This window comes from Prionailurus viverrinus, chromosome B4 (assembly GCF_022837055.1).
Source record: "Prionailurus viverrinus isolate Anna chromosome B4, UM_Priviv_1.0, whole genome shotgun sequence".
Taxonomy (NCBI): domain Eukaryota; kingdom Metazoa; phylum Chordata; class Mammalia; order Carnivora; family Felidae; genus Prionailurus; species Prionailurus viverrinus.
The window spans coordinates 11123782-11146994 of record NC_062567.1 but is presented as its reverse complement, the minus strand read 5'-3'; the positions used below and the strand labels follow the sequence as shown (position 1 = coordinate 11146994).

General features: G+C 47.0%; 1 protein-coding gene across 2 annotated transcripts in view; it reads left to right on the top strand.

The window, feature by feature from the left end:
• The first annotated feature begins 252 nt into the window (after window positions 1-252).
• FAM171A1 (family with sequence similarity 171 member A1) overlaps window positions 253-23213 on the top strand; it is a 134246-nt gene continuing 111285 nt past the window's right edge. The window contains exon 1 of one of the 2 annotated variants that reach the window (XM_047868173.1): window positions 253-501. In XM_047868173.1, coding sequence (XP_047724129.1) covers window positions 405-501 — 97 coding nt within the window. In that variant the 5' untranslated portion in view covers window positions 253-404. The remainder of the gene's footprint in view (window positions 502-23213) is intronic. The other variant, XM_047868174.1, reaches the window with a different exon arrangement.

Genomic DNA, 23213 nt, shown 5'->3' with positions numbered 1-23213 from the left:
GCGCGGGCGGAGGCAGGGGGGCGTCGCGGCGCCGGCGGGAGCGGGGCTCGTGGGCGCGCGGCCCCCTCCCCGCGCGGCGCCGCGGCCGCCAGGTGGCACCACGGCGGGGCCCGGGCGCCGCCCCGCGGGCGGGGCGCGGGGCAGGGCACGAAGGGGTTAAAGAGTTGGCGGAGCCGCCGCCGCGGCTCTTCGGGGAAACCCACCGGGGCGCGCGGAGGAGGGAGCGGCCGTGGGCTGCGGAGCCCGGCGCCGCGCCGGGCGGGGGCGCGGCCAATCGGGCGGCGGGCCCGGCGCGCGCGGAGCCAGGCGACATGGAGGGAGGCGCGGCGCCCGGCCGCCCCTGACGCGCCGCTCCGTCCCGGTGGTCGGCGAGCCCGAGCCGCCCGGGGCCCCGCGGCGCGGAGATGAGCAGGTCCGCGGCGCTCCTCTTCTGCCTGCTGGGCTGCAACGTCTGGAAGGCGGGGACCAAGACGCTGCGGGAGCCCGGCGCCGGAGCCCAAGGTCGGTGCGCGGCGGCGGGGCCCGGGAGGCGCGAGGGCCGGCGGCCGGTGGGCTTTTGTGTCGGCCGCGGGCCTGCCGCAGCGGCGGCGGCGGGCAGGGAGGCTCTCGGGCCGCATTGTGTCGGCGGCCGCCGGAGCCCCGGCCGCAGCTTCGGCCGCCGGGCCTGCGGCGCCCCCCACCCCCCGCTCCCGAGGGGGCGGCGCCGCCCGGGGCCGCCGAGGCGCCCCCGGCAGAGGCTCCTTGCGGGGTCCGCGGCCGAGGCCGGAGGCGGTGCGGGCGGCACCAGCTGTTGCTGCTTCGGGGGGCTCGTCTGCATGCCTCCGAGGGTCCTTCCCTTTATGCCGTGGCGCGGACACGAGGCTCCATCCTCCCCTTCGCCCCGGCCAGAGCGGCCGCCCCGGGGTCGCCGCCGCCCGCTCTTCCCCCCTCCCGCCCCCCCCCCCCCCCGCCCTCTCGGGGCTCGGGTCCTGGAAGCCGGAACGCGAAGGCTGACCTCGGCCCTTTTGTTGTGGCGTGTTGTCGGGGGGGGGGGGGGGGGGGTGGCCGCTGCCTCTCGGGTGCCCCCGGCGCCCTGGGACCCGAGGTCCGCGGCCGCTGGCCGCCACCAGCCTGCCACAGTTTGGGAAAGTTTGGGGGTCTCCTTCTCCTCCCCGTCCGACGTCTTTTCCAGGCCTTAAGGGATTTGCTCAGCGGCCCAAGAATCATCCCCAAAAGGGGAGGCAGAACTGGGAGGCCTTAATCATTAAAGAAAAAAAAAAAAATCATTTCTAGGTCTGTATGTCGCCAGCTCGTGCCTTTTGTCTCATCTTTGGCCTCTGCAAATCTGCTTTCCAGACCTGGGAGTAATGTGGCCGCCTCTGAGAATGGCCACAAGCCTGTCTTTTGTTTTTAAAATAAGACTTTATTTGGAGGGGATCCCGAAGCTTCCTTTGCACGCGTGTGAGGGGACAAAATTGAGTGCTTCTCTGCTGCCTGCCTTTTCACAAGGGTGAGTGAGGCCGCCGCAAATGAGCATCAGCACCCACACGGGATCCAGTGCCCGGCCTCCCCCCCCCCCCCCCCGGGCCTCTCTGGGCTGCCGAGAGGGTTTCCCTGCAGCGGTGTAGACCCCCACCCCACCCCCACCCTCCGCCCACCGACTCCATGCCCCTGTCCTCTCCTGGCAGAAAGGTGTGTGTCCTGTAAGGTCTGCCCAGTGGATGCAATGAAGGAGGAGCGCCTCATCCCCGCGCACACCGTCCTCTAGCACAGACCGTGCCTTCCTCCCTCTTCCTCATGCTAATAACCTCCTTCCCTTGTAACAAATACTCAGAGCTTGGATTGCCTGGGAGCAGAGAGCCGTGGGTGGGCTTCCGCCCGTGATGTTATGACAGGCAAGGAAGGTTCTACCCTAGTGGTCTGGGTTTAGTTTGTTACCTTCATGTTGTACCAAAGGTTTTCGCATCGGGCTCTTGCTCTATCATTTGCTGGCATCTCTTTCCTGCTTTGCTTTTTTCTGTAGCTATGATATAATAGAACCGTTATGAACTGTGTGTAAATTTAGTAATGTATATTGTGGAAAGGGGGACATTGACAAGGTACAAAAAGACCCATATGTCTCTTCAGTAGGAAATGAATGTTTAGAACATTAGATCATCGGTGTAGAATTGTAGTCTCTTTCATTAATATTCTACTGCTTCTTTGAATCAGCTATTTTAATGAATATGATATTTGTGTTTCAACGAGGCCATTAATTCCAAAGAATGGGTTGAGTGTTTTTGCATTTGAAATAGGAATATATGGAAATATTAAGTTCATGTGCTTATAAAATAGGGGAAGACAGGGCCTTGGTTGAAAAAAAAAAAAAGTCATGAACAAAACCTACTGCTGCAATTGGGTGAGGACCACACTAGACAGATTGGGTAACCAAACTCCCAGAAATGGAATATTCTATGAAGTGGGTGAAGAATGATCAACCAATGAGGATATTGATACCATGGTTTGAAGTGTCTTAGTCTATGGGATGGTTTGAATGGAGGATTAAGTGCCTTGGAATGCCCCCCATCCCCCTGCCCCCCTGCACCGCAATTAGTGCCATTAAGTAGAATGGCTTTTTAAAGTGTTGAGCCCAGGAGCTCTACCAGAAGTCAGGGCCTCACTATCACCTAGGTTTTGAGCTAGGACCGTTTTTAGGAGAGTGGATGGTTGCTCCTTTGACATTGGAAAGTAACCTTACCCCCACTGATTTCTTTGAACCCAGTCTTGTCACTCGGCTTGTAACATAGTTGTTATTTTTTTTAACGTTTATTGTTGAGGAAGAGAGAGCACGAATGAGGGGGTAGGCAGAGAAAGAGGGAGACACAGAATCTGAAGCAGGCTCCAGGCTCTGAGCTGTCAGCACAGAGCCTGACGCAGGGCTCAAACTGACGAACAGCGAGATCAAACTCACAAACCGTGAGATCACAACCTGAGCCGAAGTTGGACTGACAACCGACTGAGCCACTCAGGCGCCCCTGTAACATAGTTTTTAAATTCACCTCTTCTCTATCTCCTGGATCTCATGCACAGTGAAGAAAAATGCTACATCTGATTTCACTGTGCAGTTCCACCACAGGTTGTAGATTGTTTTGAACTTAGTTGGTGCTCAGGTAGCGCTGAATGAGCGAAGGATTGAAGACAGTTAATGGCATACACTATAGCACACTGTGGTGAAGTTTTAGAGGAAATCTTCAGTGTTTACCTTCTCGGAAACCTAATTTGTAAGAGTTTTGCTTTTATTATACAAATGGTTACTTGAATCATACTTTGAACGGGCATTGCACACATACCTTCTGCACCAACAGGGTTGAGAAATGACTTAGGAAAAACTCCTCAGAGAACTGGAACACACAAATGTGTATGGTTTACAGTGGTGTTACAGTTACATTCCTGGGACTAAGTGACACCTTCTGTATTAAATGAGTGTTGCTTCATCTAAGGCAATTAACATCTACAAAATTCCTTGGCATTGCTTTGCTCAAGATATTCAAATAAATTGTATTCAAGATAATGGAATAAATCGTACTCAAGATAAAATTTAAAATTTGGCTCCAGATATTTTCTACTGTAGCTACTTTGACCCAGCAAAGGGCTTTCATAGACAGCGGTTGTCAGCGTGAAGTTTTGCTTTGCGAATCATGAATTTGAACTAGCTCTAGAATATGATTGCGTGTTTTCATTGTTCTCATCGAAGTTTCTCTAAAGTGTTTATAGTGTCTATTTTTTTTTTTCTGGGAATTTTACAGAAACTGTTATTCAATAGTACTGACTAATTTTTACTTTCTTAACCTCTTAGACAGCTGTGTATTGAGGCTGGCTTAATAGAGGGGCTCTCCTTGGAGCGCAGCAAGCTGTGCAGATGTACTCCATAGAGATATTTGTGAAGCCCAGCACTGTTTTTACGTGCCAAAAGAAAGGTCAGAGCTAGGTTAAGGACTTCATGCTCAGACTTATATTGTATGATCTTTATTTTGCTGCTCATTATCTAATAGTGATGTATTTTGCAATGATGTGCTAACTTTATGTTCATCTCAGAAAAGCTACAATCTGTCATAACATTGGAGGTGAATGGTTGGCTGTCTTTCTTCTCTCCGAGAGGCCTGTTCTTTGCCAAATTCAAATTTCGGTTATTAGAACACCGTGATCAGTTGAAAACCCATGGAGCGATGGAAAATATCAGGAGGATCGTCCAACAGGCATGACTTATGCTGATGGTATAATGAGAACATAACATCTAAATAAAACTCCTGGGCTCACGTCCTGGGAAAGTGTAGAGCTTGGATTTTCAGAGGCCACTGGACTTTGTTGCACACCAGGTGTGGGAATTCTGTTGGAAAAACAACAGCAGCATCTAGGTAATTTCTGGCAGAGGCTTTGAGATGACTTTATGGGTTTATATTTGTGTCCTATTTGTACTTTCCCTGTAACCCTTTGTAACATACGGCTTTCATGCTTAACGTTCCGACCAAAAAAGGGGGGAAATTAGGTAGATTTCTCAAGTAGTAGGTTGCAAATGAAAGTACTTTCTAAGCTTCAGTCAGTTCTTTGTTCTAAAGACATTTCTAATATCTCTGTAAGTCAGACCGTACATTTGTATTCTTGTTGGGGAATACTAATTTAGTTATTTTAGTAAATACTCCACACGAAAAAGGCACACGCAAATAAGTCAGACCACAGACGTGTATGTTACTGAAGGAAACATTGCATAAACATTTTTCAGAAATCTAGATGGAAAAATTTGTCCTGTGATGGCACCCACCTCCCGTACTTTGTGTGAAACATGCCCAATGGAAATCATCACATATTTCAATAATACTATTATAGTTTGATCAAGTTACAAAGAAGTAATTGGAAACAAGTCATTTTCATTTGATTTTACTGAATATAACTTAAGGATTTTTAAAGACCTCAGTACTGGCTAAATGCTCAGTTCCACCAAACATGGAACTGAATGTATTTTAAGTGTATTTTTTTAAGTTTAGTTTTCTTAGTAATCTCTACACCCAGTGTGTGCTTGAACCTGCAACCCCAAGATCAAGAGTCATATGCTCCTCCAACTGAGCCAGCCAGGTGCCCCAGATGTATTTTTTTTAATTAAGCTTCAGCACTCTAAATAGACCAGTTAATTGTATGAAATAATAGTGTTTTTTTCTTTTTTTTAAAACAATTTTTTGAGTTTATTTATTTTGAGAGAGAGTGACAGAGAGGAGGACAGGGACAGAGAGGGAGAGAGAGAGAGAATTCCAAGCAGGCTCTGCACTGTTAGCACAGAGCCCAGTGTGGGGCTCAAACTCAAAAACTGTGAGATCATGACCTGAGCCAAAACCAAGAGTCAGATGCTTAACCGACTGAGCCACCCAGTCGGCTCCTGAAATAATTTTTTAAACAATTGTACAGTGTGACCCCAACGTGTGTCCTACTTTAAGTAAACCATTGTTTTTGTAAAATGCAGCTTGTAAATAGGCAAAACGTGAGGCAATTAACCACTCTAGAAAGGCTTCATAATAAGCTCCCTAAACACAAAACAGTTCAGTCAGCATGTTTAAGGTGATTCCACCTTCCCCTGATCAAGCTCTTTGGAATGACTTCGCCATTTTCCAGTCCGTCTGCAAACATTTGCTCTTTTTTTTTTACTTTCACTTACCCCTTACAGAATTTAATCCACATGGATTCCAGTAATTAAATCCTTTTATGTGGATGATTCCAATTTTTCTCCCTCTGGCTTTGACATAATGTCTTGGCTCTTTTTCTTCTTATCCGACAAGCTACTGGACGTCCCCCCTTCAGGACACTGAGTCTGCCTCCAACTCCTCATCTTTCAACCTCCCCCAGCCCAGCACAGCCTAAGTTCTCTGTTAACTAGGCTCAAAATCTGGGCGTCTCCTTAGACTGTTTGTCTACCTTGTAGTCTATACAGTCAGTAGTCTTACAGGTGCTTTTATGTGGCACGTTTATAGAGATGTCTTTAGATCAAGATAGACGCAATTGTGTAGTACAGAAGGAACCTTGAGGTCAAGTTTATCCTCCTTGTTCTGGAGATGAGGAAACTCAGGCCGAGAAAACTAAGGTGATCTGCGGTCACGGTGCTTTCTCCCCACACACATCCTGTGGAAGGTAGATAGAATAATGGCCCCTAGAGATGTCCATGTCCAGATCCCTGGACCTTTGAATATATAACCACTCAAAGAGGGAGTTTGCAGGGCTAATTAAGTCAAGGGTCTTCAGATGGGAAGATTAACCTGGATTATCCAGATAGGCCAATGTAATCCAAGGATTCTTTTTTTTTTTTTTAATTTTTTTTTTTCAACGTTTATTTATTTTTGCGACAGAGAGAGACAGAGCATGAACGGGGGAGGGGCAGAGAGAGAGGGAGACACAGAATCGGAAACAGGCTCCAGGCTCTGAGCCATCAGCCCAGAGCCTGACGCGGGGCTCGAACTCTCGGACCGCGAGATCGTGACCTGGCTGAAGTCGGACGCTTAACCGACTGCGCCACCCAGGCGCCCCTGTAATCCAAGGATTCTTAACCGGAGCGAGGTGGGGAGATCAGAGGGAGAGGAGATGTGACCAGGGGAACAGAGAGACAGTGGAGATGCTTCACTGCTGGCTGTGAGGATGAAGGAAGGGCCGTGTGCCAAGGAATGAAGGCAGCCTTTGGAAGCTGGAAAAGACAAGGAAATGGATTCTCCCCCAGAGCCTCCAGAAGGAATGCTGTCTCACTGACATCTTCACCGTAGCCCAGTTGATACTGACTTGGGGCTTCTGTCCTGCAGAACTGTAAGCAGTAAAATTATGTTGTTTTGAGCCCCTGAGTGGTGGTAATTTGTTAATGGCAGCAATAGGAAACTGATACAGATACCGACCCCCAAGAACTGTGAAGAGAGCCTGGCACCCATACAGCCAGCATAAGGGCACCGTGGTAATGGGCCATTTGGGGGGACCGCAGCTACTGAAGGTAACATTTGGAGAAGCGTGTGGAGTTTTTGCATCTTCTTAACAAAAGTCTGCCAAACTGGAGCCATGGTGAGGATCCTTGGGGAGTACCTCACGGACCTCCCCCGCCCCACTATCACCAAACAACTTTTTTTCCCAGATGCACTCCTTGGGCTGTGACTTTTATTTGTAAGCAAAGTGCATGAAATCCTCTGCGTTCCTTCTAGAGTGGGTTTTATTCATATCTGCAGGGAGAATACAGAACCGCCCCCCCAAGCCCCCTGCCAAAAGCTAGTTTTAGAAGTCTTGCTTGCTTCTAAACTTGGCTCTAATTTTTGTTGAAACCTGTCTCTTGGTTACTAAATGGGGTAAAAGGCCGCTGTGATCGAAGGGCGCCACCAGTGCCTTTGTATAATGAAAGGATAGGGGACCACTCCCCCTGGAATGGCCTCCCACGTGTTGCGTGTTGTCTCGGGCTGGGCGCCCCGCCTCTGATACCTGTGCCTCTCATCAGCGAATGGGCCCCAGTGCGGACAGAGGGCGGTGCGGTGTGGAACACCTGGGCACTGCACCTGTTGGGCAGCACAGGAGGAGCAAAACTGCTTGCTCTGTGGTTTCTAGCTCACCGGGAGCAACGTTCAGTCCAGTGTAGCCTAGAGAGGGGAGCTATATGACAGCTGGACAGGTCCCAGGGGAGCAGCTGATGGGGCCTCTGGTACAGAGGCTGAAGGGTCCCGGTTGGAGGCTTCTCCCAGGGAACTGAACTCAAGAACAGAGAGGAGCTTGGCTCTTGTCGAGTGCAGGGCCTTGGTCTAAAGGTAAATAAGGAACGGAGAAAGGGAGAGAACCACTCGGTCATTTTAAGACCTCGCCTCACGTGAAGGCGTCACACTTCCCTTCCCGTTGTGTCTCATAAACGCTCCCTCACTCACTCCTCACTTTCACGGTCGTGTATCCTCACCCTCATAAGGCACCTGTTGAAAGCATCCTGTCTTCTCTCTCTCTCTCTCTCTCTCCGTGTTGTAGTCTCTTCTTTCAACCCAGGCTCTCTCCACGTGTCCCTCTTCAAACGCCATCGTATTCGTGTTTCTCTCCTGCAGAAAAACATTTAATCCTTTCCTGTTGCCCAGCATGTAAAGTCTGAATTACTAAGTCTGGCCTTGATGACTTTGCTGCCTTTCCTCATGCACCTGCTCCAACCTTTGCGCCCCCTGCTTCACCAGCTTAAATCCCCTTCTCCAGCTGGAACATTCTGCTCATCACCCCTGGGTGACCACTGTGCATCCTCACTTCCCTTCACCTCCTGCTCCACTCTATGCTCTTACAACCCTCCATACGGAGCATGCGCCCTGTGAAGACTTATGTAAGTATGCAAAATACCTACTAGACAGAAGAGGCTGGGGGGGACAGCATATTTTGGGGTAAGCTTGATTATTTAGAAATCCTCGGCCTCTGATATTTTACAGTCCAGCTGGAAGACAAATGGAAAAATAAATTAAGAAGGACATCACCAAGGGACTTTTTTTTTTTATGTAATTAGGCAAGAGTCTCTTGAGTAAAGGTGAAAGCTAGTAACAGTTGTCTGACTAAACGTCCAGCTATAAGCTGTGATGTATATTTCTAGATGTTTCAAGGATTTATCCACAATGGGACACAGGAGGTTTTATTTTAGAGAGTGTAAGCATGTGGACATCTCTCTGTGCTCTTAATGGTTATAAATTAGGTTAAGAGATGTCCTACTGGGAATCAAATATTTACCCAGTGACAGCATTGATTGGAAATGTTGGTACTCTTGTCGGATGAAGCTCTGAAATAATAGTTACAGGACAATTAGGTTAAAACTCATATTTACTTAAGTGGAGAGATAAGGTGGTCAAATATGGATCTGATATGTTCATCCACTATTTCGAATCCTTAATTTTATGTAACATTTAAACACATACTCAGATATGAAAACTGACAAGATCTTTTGGGTTTGGGGGGACTAGCAGGCAGAACAGGAAAAGCTGGCTTTTAGAAGACACCTTTGAAGTAAGCACTGAGTTTATAAAAGGTGGGTTTTTCCTTTTGTTTTGTTTTGTTTTGTTTTGTTTTGTCTTAAGCTATACTGCACAGGGACAGAGAAATGTGAGCTTGAGGAGGAAAGTTAATTATTTCCAAATCAGACGAGCATTTCATTTGCTTAGACTGACTTTTTTGAGCACGGGATTTGAATGGAAAACTTCCTGAATTTGTACTGAAGGAAAGGTTTCTAATGTAATTTTTAAAACATTTTTTAATGTTTAGTTTTGAGAGAGAGAGAGAGGCAGAGAGTGAGCAGGGGAGGGGCAGAGAGAGACGGAGACACAGAATCGGAAGCAGGCTCCAGGCTCTGAGCCATCAGCACAGAGCCCGACGCGGGGCTCGAACTCACGGACCGCGAGATCGTGACCTGAGCCGAAGTCGGACACTCAACCGACAGAGCCACCTGGGCGCCCCTCTAATGTGATTTTTAGTGTAATTTTGACAGAGCCGAACTCAGTCCCTAAGGTGAGCCACGCTATCCAAGCCGTCACCGGGAGCTCTGCCTCAGTGGATGAGGTGCCCGCTCCCCCTCTCGCCCCTGTAGTGCCCGAGTGGGGTTGTGCTCTGCGTCCTTTGCACCACGGTCCACTGTGGAGGCTCTGGGGAGGAATTTGCTTGCACACGAATTCAGGTGGTAGTCAGAACGCAGCCCCTTGCGGGTGGATACCAGGCGAGGCTCCTCTTTCCTTGCCCCTTGAGGCTGCCTGCAGTCCTTGTCCCCTGGCCCCTTCCATTGCTCAGCCGCAGCGACAGCACCTGCGCAGCTTTTCACACCTCACATCTCTCTCCGATTTCTCCTGCTGCTGCATCTCTCGGACCACAGCCAGATTGACCTCTCTGCCTTTGAAAGGGGCCCATGCGATTAGTTGAGCCCACCGGATAATCCGGGAAAGTCCGTAACCTTAATCACCCCTGTAGTCTCTTTTGCCACTTGACCTAACGTATCCGCAGGTTCCAGGGGTGAGGGTACAGATGCCTTTTGGGGGCTCCTGCCTGCTGTAGCCAGAATGTAGACGAGGGGTCACCGGGCAGAGAGGATGGGGAGGCAGATTTCCCTGCCGTCGAGGTCAGTGAGCGCGGGAGGGAGGACAGTGGAGCGCCTTCCCTTGGCGAGTCCCGAGGATAGCTCTAGACGAGTGTCTCTTCTGTCCTTTCCTGCGCCAGGACCTTACAACTCTGACATGGACTCGTACACAAGGAAGTCCTAAGACAGCTTGTGGGATCCCAAATACCATGTTTAAAGTCGTCCTGAGTTTTCCTATTTTGTCTCTGAGAACTTGAAAGTGAAGTTTGTTTCAATAACTGTGATTTACTGAGTTCACTGAATGGTAAATATTTATGGGATCTCTTATATTTAATGTTAGATCTGTGAAATAGTGGCAGACACTCTCTGCTTCCTTCACAGAAACGTGAAGAATAATAATGGCAATTAGCTAACGTGCACTGGGTGCTTACCACCTGCCAGACAAGATGCTAAGTACCTGGATGGATTATCTTCTTTAATCTTCATATCGTTCCCATGAGACGTAAATAGACAGTAACTGGCAGAGGCCACTGTGTGACCGTAGGCAGCCTGCCCCCTGCCCTCAGACTGTGCTATCATAAGATTTGGAGGATTAAATTATAATTTCTCATAATTTTGATCCCGTGGCATTTAACAGCATAAATAAGGGACTCTTAATAGGCCTGGTCGCTTTTATGCTGAAAAGACAAATCACCTCCCTTGTGTGGTCCCTGTTAGCCTTTGAACCATGGAAAGCAACCTCGAACGGTCATTTTCTGAGCGGCTCCTAAGAGCCGAGCTCTGTGCTTCGTGTTGTGTGGGGTCCAGATGTGTAGAAGCGATAGGAAGCTCCCACGAGTACCTCTCCTGAGCTCTTGAGGGAGGTCCAGTCGAGCAGGGTGGGATTTGGGGTAACACCCAGCTGGGCTTGGGGGAATCTCCTGGCTTGTGTTCAGAGCCCATTAGTTTTTGGCAAGACTGTTTATAGAACAAGAGAAACTTGTTAGGACCCAACAATTGGAGAGCTGGAGGTAGGGAAGGATGTGGTTGTTTGTAAAATAGTCCTGCAGGTTTGTTTGGATCCGTAACGTATGATGGGATGCCCTTGCTCTCCTTATGGCACCAAGTGAGGGCTTTACTCACTCTGAAGTAAGTGTGAAATACCGGTGTTTATTTGGTATTTGAATTTACTTGCAGAATTTTAATCCTTTTCACTCTTTGAAAAGACTTTATTCATTCCTCTTGGCTTATACAATGATCCTGAAAATAAAGTTTTAAATGATGCTAATTATGGCACTGTAATGGATTTTTTTTCCAACTTATTCCATGAGCATGTTTGGCCGTACAAAAAAATGGAAAGAATTTTACAGTGAATACCCATACTCACCACTTAGATTCTGCAGTTACCATTTTACTATTCTTGCTTTATTCCCTATCAGTTCATCTTCCTATCCATTAATCTGTCTTATTTTTTGATACATTTTCTTTCTTTTTAAAAAAAATTTTTTTTAATGTTTCTTTATTTTTGAGAGAGACACAGTTTGAGCGGGAAGGGGCAGAGAGAGAGGGAGACACAGAATCCAAAGCAGGCTCCAGGCTCCAAGCTATCTGCGTAGAGCCCAGTGCTGGGCTTGAACTCAGGAATGGTGAGCTCATGACCTGAGCCGAAGTCAGACATTTAACCAATGGAGCCACCCGGGAGCCCCTTTACTGATGTATTTTAAAGTACATGTCAAATATACGCACTTTCCTCCAAGCACAACGGCAGGCATATCATTAATTAGGATTCAGTATTCCATTTTTTCCCAGAGGAAAATTTACATACAAGGAAATACACCAGTCTTAAGTGATGACATGTGTATATCTGTGCGAACCCAAGTCCCATCTTGATACAGAATATTACCATCATTCCAGAAAGTTCCCCCAGTACCCCCTCCAGTAAATCCCTGCCTCTGCTGCTTGGGGGCAAGCACCTTTCAGATTTTTTCCACCATAGGTTACTTTTTTGCCTGTTGTAGAACTTTCACATGAATGGAGTCATACATTCCATACTCTGGCTTCATTATTTGCCATGAATAGTATTCCACTGGGTGAATATCTTACAGTTTATCCATTCTCCTCTGGATAGACACACAAGTCCTTTCTGGTTTTTGGTTGTTATATTGTTGCTGTGAACATTTTTATACATTTGCTCGTTCTTTGGGCATGTTTTCATTGTTCTTGGGAAGAAACCAACATTTCTGGGTTATAGGCAGGTGAATGTTTAGTTTCTCAAGAAACTGCAAGATGTTTTTCCATCATATTTTTCTATACTCCCACCAAAAATGTGTGAGAATTAGTGTTGCACCACATTCTCACCATCATTTGGTGGTGTTGGTTTCTTTAGTTTTAGCCATTTTGGTGGGCTAAAATATACATTAGGTGGCTAGATCGATACATTAACAATGCAGTGCATACATTTCATTTTCCAGCTACAGTTTTCCAGGCTTTAGTTTTTGAGGAGTGTTAGAGCACTTTTAGAAATCAGAATTGTTTTGCCATTTTGTTTATTTTTATTCTCAACAATGTTTTATTTATGCAGGCTTTAATTTTTCTTTGATAATTAAAGTCTATCACATGACCACATTACCTCCTCACTGAATATTCCATCTGATCGTGTAGAACCACCTTATCGCATACCTACCAAGTAAGCCATGGTACATGCCTGTGCATCTGTGTACGTGAGGATGTGTGTGTGTGTGTGTGTGTGTGTGTGTGTGTGCGCCAGGATAGAGAAGGAATGAGAGAGAAAAAGAAAAGTAACCCTTCCAGAGTCTAACATTTACATACTGCTCAGGTTAGATAGGTTAATATAGGCCTAGAGATTATACAGGACTGTTTCGATACTTATTCTCTTTAAAGGAAACCAAATGTATATGCCATTTACGTGTAAGAATCCGTACACTCAAAGAAGTGCCAGGATCTCTTCATGACCAGGCAGCTTCTAGGAAGTTTCTTGGGATACTTTGTTAATAACCCTTTTGAGTCAGTAGTGTATTGAGTCAGCTCCTCAACATTAGAATACTTTGAATATTCTAATAGCCTCTTTTAATCAGTTAAGATAGTACAGTTCCAAATGTATTCATTCACAAAAGCCAGAAAAACTTTGAATCAGAGTTGAACATACCAAGAGAGCTATGGGAGAAAATGAAATTCCTTGAGATTGAAGAAGCTCCCCTAATGACTGGGTATATCCTTTGGAAGTTTAGACAAGATATCATCGTTTCCTTCTATCCTTTGCTTATGCCATTAACCTATACAAATATACATTTGACACTTCAAGGGAATGTGCATGTCTACCTGCAGATTTTGTGGGGCTGGGCTATTCCAGAGATCCACGTCTGGGATTAGGGAAAAAGTGGGTATTTGAGTCAGGTCCTCTATTTTTCATTTCTGTTTCTTCCCTCATGTGGCCTCTTCTAACTTTTAGTCTGTTTCTGAGCCGCCTGCCTTTTAGAAACTATATCCGTGCAAAGAACAGTGAGACCTGTGTCCGGTTTCCCCGCTGTATATACTGTTGCCTTGTTAGTAAAGCTTCTCTCCTCAAGCCCTTTGTCTGGTTTCTGTCAACTTCTGCACAGACAGATAGAATTAGTGGCATAAATAGCCCCTCTGTTTAAATTAAAATAGAGATTTCATAAAAAGAGAAGTTTTTTCCAAACTTACAACGTTTTCTTGTTTCCATACTCATGAGATACATTTGTTTCCTCTGATTCCTGAGTATGGAATCTCAGAGCCCTGCGTTTATTCAGTGTTTACTGTGATAGAAAGTTGTTCTCTGGGAGCTGCTGGCCCCTTCTATTATGTTTTTGATATTAAGGAAGTCTGTGGTTATTCCAAGTTAGGAAAGCACAATAGCATTAGATAAATGCAAGTCCATTATTGCAAATATTGCAGTACGAAAAGGCGGTATCTGCTCAAGGATGACCTAAAAGAAGTTACTTGCGTTTGATGTCACTCGATTAAAATATTCCCATCTAATGGGAGGTTGGAGGTAAGTGGCTTTTAGATGTCTCTTTTAGAACAAGGTTTTTCAATTTTTGCTTGGGTGATTGATCTCTTTCTTTGTTACCTACCATCTGCTGTCCATGTTTTTGAATGTGCAATAAAGCATATGGGAAAGGAATAGAAAAGTTAATGCATTCAACTGGTGAGGGTGGAGGACAGTGTCTGCAGTCTGGTCAAGTTTACAGCCCATCTGCGAGCACAGGGAGCCCTTTTAAAACGTAGCTTTGCTCTCCAGGCTGTCTGTGCAGAGCCCCCTCGGTCCACCGCTTGTCCAAATGTCACCAGTACGGCTGTGGCGAAATTAGGTCTCTCCTTCCCAAACTATTTCACTTGGCACATGGGGCATATACTCAGTGCACAGTTTCGTGGGTACGTTTTTTCCTTTACTGTAAACTTAAAGACTGCCTAGTGAAATTAACCTTAGAAAGTGATCCTTTAATTCAGCTCGCTCACCTCTTGGCAGCACAAACCGTTAAAATGACTTTTAACGCCACTTTGTGTTTTGATTCTTGTGCCGCAACGTAGATTTTGAGTTAGAGGTAACATTGATAGAAGTCTCCCATTGTGTTCTTTCCCCACTACTGTTTGAAACAGGTTTGTTTTGTTTTTTTTCTTACCATCTTGAACCTCATTTGCCTTTTCAAATTTAAAAATAAAATCATTGCCTATAAAGATCTCAGTGTCTTAATGGAAACCTATTAGATGTTGCATTAAATATTAAACTGAGACATTCTAAATCAGTACACGTAAAAGTAATACATAAATGCTAAGTAAACAAGAGAAAGGAGTTAATGGCTTTCAGACTAGGATATTTTTTTATGTGCACTAATTAGATAACATGTTAATTAAGGTGGAACTATTCCCTGCTTATATCTTCCCATTTGTTTGTTTTGTTTGGTTTTTTTTAATTTTTTTTTTCAACGTTTATTTATTTTTGGGACAGAGAGAGACAGAGCATGAACGGGGGAGGGGCAGAGAGAGAGGGAGACACAGAATCGGAAACAGGCTCCAGGCTCTGAGCCATCAGCCCAGAGCCCGACGCGAGGCTCAAACTCCCGGACCGCGAGATCGTGACCTGGCTGAAGTCGGACGCTTAACCGACTGCGCCACCCAGGCGCCCCTGTTTGTTTTGTTTTTAATGTTTATTTGTTTTTGAGACAAAGAGCATGAGCAGGGGAGGGGCAGAGAGAGAGGGAGACACAGAATCTGAAGCAGGTTCCAGGCTCTGAGCTGTCAGCACAGAGCCTGACGGGGGGCTCGAACCCATGAACTGTGAGATCATGACCTGAGCCGAAGTCAGATGCTTAACCAACTGAGCCACCTAGGCACCCCCATATCTACCCATTTCTAAATTCAGAATCCTTAAGGAGACGTTTACATGAGAGAAAGGCCTGGCAAGTTAGATACTTCTTAAACTTCTTTTCCTCTTAGCTGCTTCATGGCAGATGAACCACTCTTTATCCATCCACCCATCCACCCATCCATGTACCCAGCAAAGAGTCTCTGCTGTCCTTACTTTTCACCACCGGAAGGTTGATAATACTAATTTCTTAAATGGCAGATTTTCAAGTGCTTTCAGGTCCGTTATCTTTTTACTCCTCATAATCCTGAGAAGTATCAGGAAAGAGATTATTCCTTTCTGTGCATGTGGGTGGGGGAGCGTGGCTTGAAGTCATGCACTGGTACAGCATGGAGATGATAATCCCACACACATGCTCCTCCTCTGTTCTCTTAGAGTGTCTCTCTCGGTTGCTTTAGACACTCACACTCACTGTTTCAGTCATGATTTCTGCTCAGGGATTCTCCAGTCTGAGCCACCCAGTTTCTGGGCAGCCCTCATGCTCCCTACCAAGTAGAGCTCACATATTTAATGATGAAAGTGGGCATTATCAGTGACTTCTTATGGTTCCATGCCCTGGGGATCCAAAGATAATTAAGCCCCCACTTTTCAGGAACTCGAGCTCCTATGGGAGAAGCACAGATAAACAAACCACTATAGGGAGGAGCAAAGCATAGAGGGATGGGGAGGAGGAAATAACTAACTGGGTAGTCAGGGAGGCTTCCCAGGAAAGTGGCTTGTGAGGTGGGGTTTGAAGGCTAGGAACCACACAGAGAAGGGGAGGAAGGCACTCCCAGGGCCATGCCACCATCCATATGAATTGTAGGTTTTTTGTAGTTTATAAAGCATTTGAAAAAGACTTTTCTTTTTCTTTCTTTCTTTTTTTTTTTTTTTTTTTTTTTTTTTTTTTTTTTTTTTTTTTTTTTGGCAAAATGACAGTGGAGTTGCTGAGCTGCTGGTAAACTCCTGTCTCCTGCTTCCTGCAGGGGCATAATGAGTAGTGGGTATTCTTCTAGGTCTGTGAGCCGGGCGGCTTGTCTCATCTATCTTCCTCACCTGAATTATTACACATCCCCTTTTCTCGTTGATTCTGCACGGTTGGTCAGTCTTCAACCAGATATCCCAACATCAAAGGGACTGGTTTTCTCAGTACTCAGTATCACTCGTCTCAACTCTAGCCCCTGCTAATCTCATGGAATTTATTGAGGACACAGTCGCCTTTGTTACTGAGCTCCTTTACTGTCTTTTTTTAAGTTTGTTTATTTTTGAGAGAGAGAGAGAGAGAGAGAGCACAAGCAGGGGAGGGGCAGAGAAAGAGGGAGAGAGAGGGTCCCAAGCAGGCTCCGTGCTGTCAGCATGGAGCCCGACGTGGGGCTCAAACCCACAAACCATGAGATCATGACCTGAGCCAAAGTCAGATGCTCAACAGACCGAGCCACCCAAGTGCTCCTACTTTCTTTTTTTTTTCTTTAAGTTTATTCATTTATTTTTCAGAGGGGGGCGGGCGCAGAGAGAGAGAATTCCAAGCAGGCTCTGTGCTGTCACCGTGGATCTTGATCTCACGAACTGTGAGATCATAAGTTAAGCTGAAATCAAGAGTTGGACACTTAACTGACTAAGCCACCCAGGTGCCCCTACTTTCTTTTCTTCACTCTTGTTCTGCTCTTCCAGTGGAGTTAAGGGAAAGTGCCCCACCACAGCAGCCAAAAGGATATGGAAAGTTCAGACTCTTTAATGGCAACTTTAGCAGCGGAAGAGACTTTGAAAATTGTTGAACATCACCGCTTACACCCAGATCTTAGTTAGTTTACATGGGGTTATTGAACATTGCACTGCATCTCTTTTCAGGTATTAAAAATGTTTGAGATAAGGAAGCTGGTGCTGATTCTTGTTGGGATGGGGTGCAAGGGACCTAGTGCCCAGAGAAGTCTCCAGCGGTCCTCATGGAAGCCATGGTAGAGGCGTCTCCATGTGGGGAGTGGCTTCTTGAATGGCTTCAGGAATGGCTGGAAGGTTCATTGGATTCTCTTTGCTTTCACAGGAATTGAAAGGGAAGGGGCAGAGTGTGGTAGGGAGAACATACAGTTTAAGTGCCATTCGCTCTCTCATTCATGGATATTTATTAATCCTGTCCTGTTACTTGTCAGACAGTGTAAAATAGACTCACGATCCCCACTGCTCCAGTTTACAATTTCGTGGATGCAGTTAACTCTTCAGTGAGTGGGACTGCTGTTTCAGATGGAAACGCATACCTAGGCCTGTTGTAGAACACTGTCTTTAGTGTGAGCTGTGTGCATATGGCCTTGTTCTGTGCTGTGTACCGCACCGGCCCCGGCTCCTTCTGTTTCCAATTACATGTCATTTTTCTAGGTAGTGCTCTAAGTGACTTCCTAGCTTGCTGTGAAACCCAACAGGTTTGCTAATAAGCCCATTGCACTTGTCACACACACACACACACACACACACACACACACACACAAAGAGAGGGAAAGAGGAAAGAGAAAACAAAAAAATTATATAATCCTATCTAAAATTGAACTTGGGAAATATTTTCCATTTCCTCCTAGCCTATTACTGTACATAATTTAAAATTGACACTGTTTTAGGTGCTAGCATGAAGCCAAATTACTTTGAAGAATTAAGGCTAATGGATAAAGAAAAGGCAGACAGCTTTATGGCTCAGAGCAAAGGTGAAATAAAACTGAAAGAAGTTATAAAGTGAAACGCAATATAATGAAAGTAGTACTCGATAACTTTCTGAGGCTACTTGCCCGGGCTCCGTGGAACCTTTGGGATGGGGAGCCAAAACAGAAAGCCAGTTCTCACCACTGCTTCCCAAATTTGAAAGCAGATACGAATCACTTGCTGGTCTTGTCAGATTCCGGGTCAGTGGGTCTAGTGTGGCCCCTAAGATGCTGTAACTCTTACCATGCTGCTGGTCGCTGGACCACACTTGAATTGGTGAGGTTGTTCACTGCCCGTCCTGTCCTAAGATTTAGGGACAGGCAGAAGCAGACCCAGGAAGCCATCGATTGAATCTGGCTACTTTTTCCTCAGATTTTTAGCCTTGCAGTTTAAGAAAGCTACCTAGAAAATGTATTCTCACCTTATTCAAAGCCTACATTCAAGAGAGGTAGCTGGTTTAATATGTTCAGGTGTTGGGGCTGCTGGTATCTGAGTGTGGTGCTGGTTTAATATGTTCAGGTGTGGGGAACCCACATCACTTGTGACTTAGAAGGAATTGCGAGCCTTTTTTTAGGTAAGAATTCCCACTCGGTTACTTCATTCATACAATTAAAGTATTCATTCATCATGTACTAACTGTGTAATGAAAACCCTGCGTAGCTCTGAGTGACTTTTGGTTTGATTATCTTTAATTTGCCTGCAGCCCATCTCCAGTCGTGCTGCATATAGTTTTAAGCCAGTAAAAACTATTTCAGGGCAATAGAAACACTGATACCATTCCGGTTCTTGTTTATACTTGACACTGAACTATCTTTTTATACCTTCTTTTTAATAATTTTTAAAATTTATTTACTTACTCTGAGCTAGAGAGCACAAGTGAGGAAGGGGCAGACAGAGAGAGGGAGACCGGATCCCAAGCAGGCTCTGCCCTGTCAGCACAGAGCCTGATGCAAGGCTCAAACCCACGAACCATGAGAGATCATGACCTGAGCCGAAACCAAAAGTTGGATGCTTAGCCAACTGAGCCACCCAGGCTTCTGTACCTGTACCTTCTTTTTAAATGGAGTACGGCTGTTATAAACAGTAAAGCTTGCACATTTTTATCGGTTTTATGTTAGTATATGACCTTTAGTTATGTGTGGATTGCATCTGGAATAAGTCACTTATTGCCTGCTGTTTGGGCTTGTTTAAGTAAAGAATAGCTGACCACTGTTACTCAGATGTAGAGTCCCTTTTTTCCCCATAATTTTTTTTTTAATGCTTATTTTTGAGAGAGGGAGAGACAGAATCCGAAGCAGGTTCCAGGCTTTGAGCTGTCAGCACAGAGCCTGACGTGGGGCTCGAACTCACAGACAGTGAGATCGTGACTTGAGCCGAAGTCGGATGCTCAACCGACTGAGCCACCCAGGCACCCCTCACCTGTAGTTGTTTTTTTTTTGTTGTTTTTTTTTTTTTTTAAGGGCTAACTAATGACCAGACTTCTGAGTCACTTTATTCGAAAGACACGGCTTTTGCACCACACTCAGATACCAGCAGCAGGCTGTGCCTGCCGCCCCAGCCGTGTTTTCTTCTCCATCCCTGTGTGGAAGGTGGGTGAGGCCCTGCTGAGGCAACGAAATTCCTAAGTGGCCTTTTTGTAATTTATCTCCCTGGAGATTCTTGGCTGCCTGCAGAGTCCCAGAAGACCTTCAGGGGGCCGCTAAAATGATGATCCATGTGAGCATTTGACATTCCACCTCACGAGGGTTGTATGTATTTCTGTTCTGTGCTTTTAAAACTAGGAGGTAGAGTTGGGTGCCCCCGTCCTTTTCGTCTTGAAACGTTCACCTCCTTGCCTCCAGAAGAAGCACCACGTGTCCAGATGAGAGCCTGGGTGCTCAGGACTGAGCTCTAGGCTCGACTGGGCCGGGCTTGTCGGCAGCAAACCAGGTTCCTGGAGGGAGTTGGAGGGGGAGGAGGTTGAGAAAACCCCGGGGCCTGGCCCATCGCATTCCGGCTTTGAGCCCGGAGCTGTGCAGTCAGCACGTCCCAGCCTGTGGCTCTGTCTCTCATCTTCAGCAGATCTGGAGGCCTTTCCCCCAGTGAGGAGGGACATACCTGTGAAACAGCCCCCCCCCCGGACCCCAGAGCCCCCGCGTACGATTTCTTCCATTCCGCTGCCAGGAATGCTGCGGTCCACGCTCAGTGTCCCCACTTGCTCACCCCCACATTCACCCTGTAACCCTCTGCTGCCCATCCCCCATCCTCACCACTCCTCAGGGACCCCTTTTGCCACAGCCAGCACTCATTCCCCGGCCCGCTCGCCTCTGACACCAGTACTTTCGTCTCCATGACATGCGGCCCCAGCTTCCATGGCAGAGGCGTCTCCTGGCTGGTCTCCTGCCTGGGCTGCCCTTCCTCAGTCCCCATCGGGTCCCCCCTTTCCTCCTCTTCCTCTTGAGAGAAAGCTGTGACCTCGGGCTCCAGCCCTGAACCCCTCAGAGCATCTGCTCTACACTGGGGCCCATTTCCAGCTCTCAGCTGATGGACCCCCAGATCTCCCCCGACCGCCCCCAGGGCAGTCCTCCCCGTTTCCCCCCAAGCACCACCTGGGCTTTACTGGCCAGGGGTCTTCATTCGTGGTTGTCCAACATGCTCGCTGTGCTGCGCCTTCAGACCCACCCGTCCCCCCCCCCACCCCCCCACCCCCCCCCCGTTGCCCGAGTGCTTTGTACTGACTCATCTTTGCTCTTCCTAAAGCCTCAGGCATCCTCCCCTTCGGGGGCCATCTCTGGCTCCCCCTTTCCCTTCCCGAGTCTGTGTGCATATCTTTGCTGTTCATTCAACAAATATTTATTGAATGGCTCCATATTCCTGGCACTGTTCTAGGTGCTGAGGGCACAGCAGAAAACCCTCCCCGCCTGGTACTGAGCAGCTGTGTGTACACATGGGCAGTCCGTCCATCTCTCCTTGAGGCCGGAACTGCCTCCCATCTGGTCCTCAGTGTCTTTGCTGAAAGAGCAAATCTGGTAAGGCCAGTTTTCTCCTCTTTCCACTGTGCCTTTCCTCCACCTCTCTCAGGAGCGAAAACAGGAAAGAGAACTTCATAATCACAAGATGAGCCAGATAAAATTGCATCACTGTTTCTGGTTTCTGCATCCAGTTTGTTGAATTTTCGTGTGTGAGCGTGGTACAGAGTGTGAGTTGAATGCTTCCTTTGTTTGATAAATTTGCTCAGCTGCGGCCCACAACGAAAGTTTCTCTTGTGCTGTGTCCTTTGTTCGGAGCCGAAGAACCCCGTTCTTTGAAAAGTCACTGAGAGGGATGTTCTGCTTATATCTTATTCTAGACAGCCCCTATGCCTGGGACTACCAAAGCATTTGTTGGGAAACAAAACACAGCGTTTTCAGATGTTTTTATCTTGTAATTCCGCCATCCCTTTTTCCCAAAACAAACTCACACAAATTGACTTTGGGACCATTAGCACTGGAGCTGCAGATAAACTAAGGACACCCAGTTGAGTGGCATTTCAGACACACAGTGAATAGATTTTTAGTGTAAGTGTGCCCAAAACGTGCATGGAACATAACTACACTAAAAATTATTTGTTGGTCATCTGAAACTTGGTCAAGCGTAACGGGACACCCTACATTTGAGGTCACTAAATCTGGCAACCCTTACTGCCAGCAGAAGGCACTTGTTGGGATTAACCGTCTTTTAGCTTTCCTTTCAGTCATGGTGACTTTCCGAGGGACGTCCTCATATTTGGTGAAGGCTCCTGCCTTTGCCGACTGTAATCGCAGCCCCACCTCTGAAGCACTTCTCAGCCCTCATTAAGCGGGAGGAACAGTGACAGGCACGTCTTTCAGCCTGGAGGTGTGGGACCAGCTGTGCCAATGTTGTTTGGTTGGGAAGGTGAGGTCACAGATGTGAACCCAGTCTTCGGTCCTTGAGGCTGCTTGCCCACTACAGACGTGGAAACAGTCCAATATGCAAATATATTCAGTTTAGCTCAGTGATAATTTATTACGTATTGGTTTGAAAGGCAGAGAGGGAGAAACCGTGTCCTCCTCCAGGATGCTCACGGTCTTGAGAGGAACAAGCATTCCCAGTGGGGCTCAACCCTGGGTGGACGTTATAATTACCCAGGAGCATCAGCAGGATTCACCCCAGAGACTTTAAGTTCGAAGTCTAGGGGGGCCTGAATATGGATAGTTTTTCCAAAGCCCCCCCCCTCTGATTCTGTGTCAGCCAGAGCTGAGACAATGCTGACTTTCATCTTTGCGCTTGTCTTGAAATACTCCCCAAGTGTCAACGTGCAGATAAGGGACAGAACCTCTGCTTACGGAGTAAACACAAGGCAGATTTAATGCTGGGCCATGACTCTAAGGTTGGGTTTCTTTTTTTTTTTTTTTTTTTTTTTTTTAATTTTTTTTTTCAACGTTTATTTATTTTTGGGACAGAGAGAGACAGAGCATGAACGGGGGAGGGGCAGAGAGAGAGGGAGACACAGAATCGGAAACAGGCTCCAGGCTCTGAGCCATCAGCCCAGAGCCCGACGAGGGGCTCGAACTCCCGGACCGCGAGATCGTGACCTGGCTGAAGTCGGACGCTTAACCGACTGCGCCATCCAGGCGCCCCTAAGGTTGGGTTTCTAAGCTGTTCACGTAATGGCCCAAGTGGTCAGAAAGTCATGTGTGTGCCGAATGCGTTTTAATTTTTTTTTTTTTTAACGTTTATTTATTTTTGAGACAGAGAGAGACAGAGCACGAACAGGGGAGGGACAGAGAGAGAGGGAGACACAGAATCTGAAACAGGCTCCAGGCTCCGAGCTGTCAGCACAGAGCCCGACGCGGGGCTCGAACTCACGGACCGTGAGATCATGACCTGAGCCGAAGTCGGACGCTTAACCGACCAAGCCACCCAGGTGCCCCCCGAATGCATTTTAAAAATCATATATAAATAGGACTGGAGAGGGTCAGACTTGGCATCCTAGAGTCCCTCAAATCGGGGTTAAAATTTTCTGGGAGCTGTAGTCATGTTTATTGCCATTTGTCATCACCCCTCAAGACTTTTAGCAACGGGATACGGTTCCGGAGCTAATTAGGAGGCACCCTGACTGGCTAAGAGTCTAAATCGGCAGCC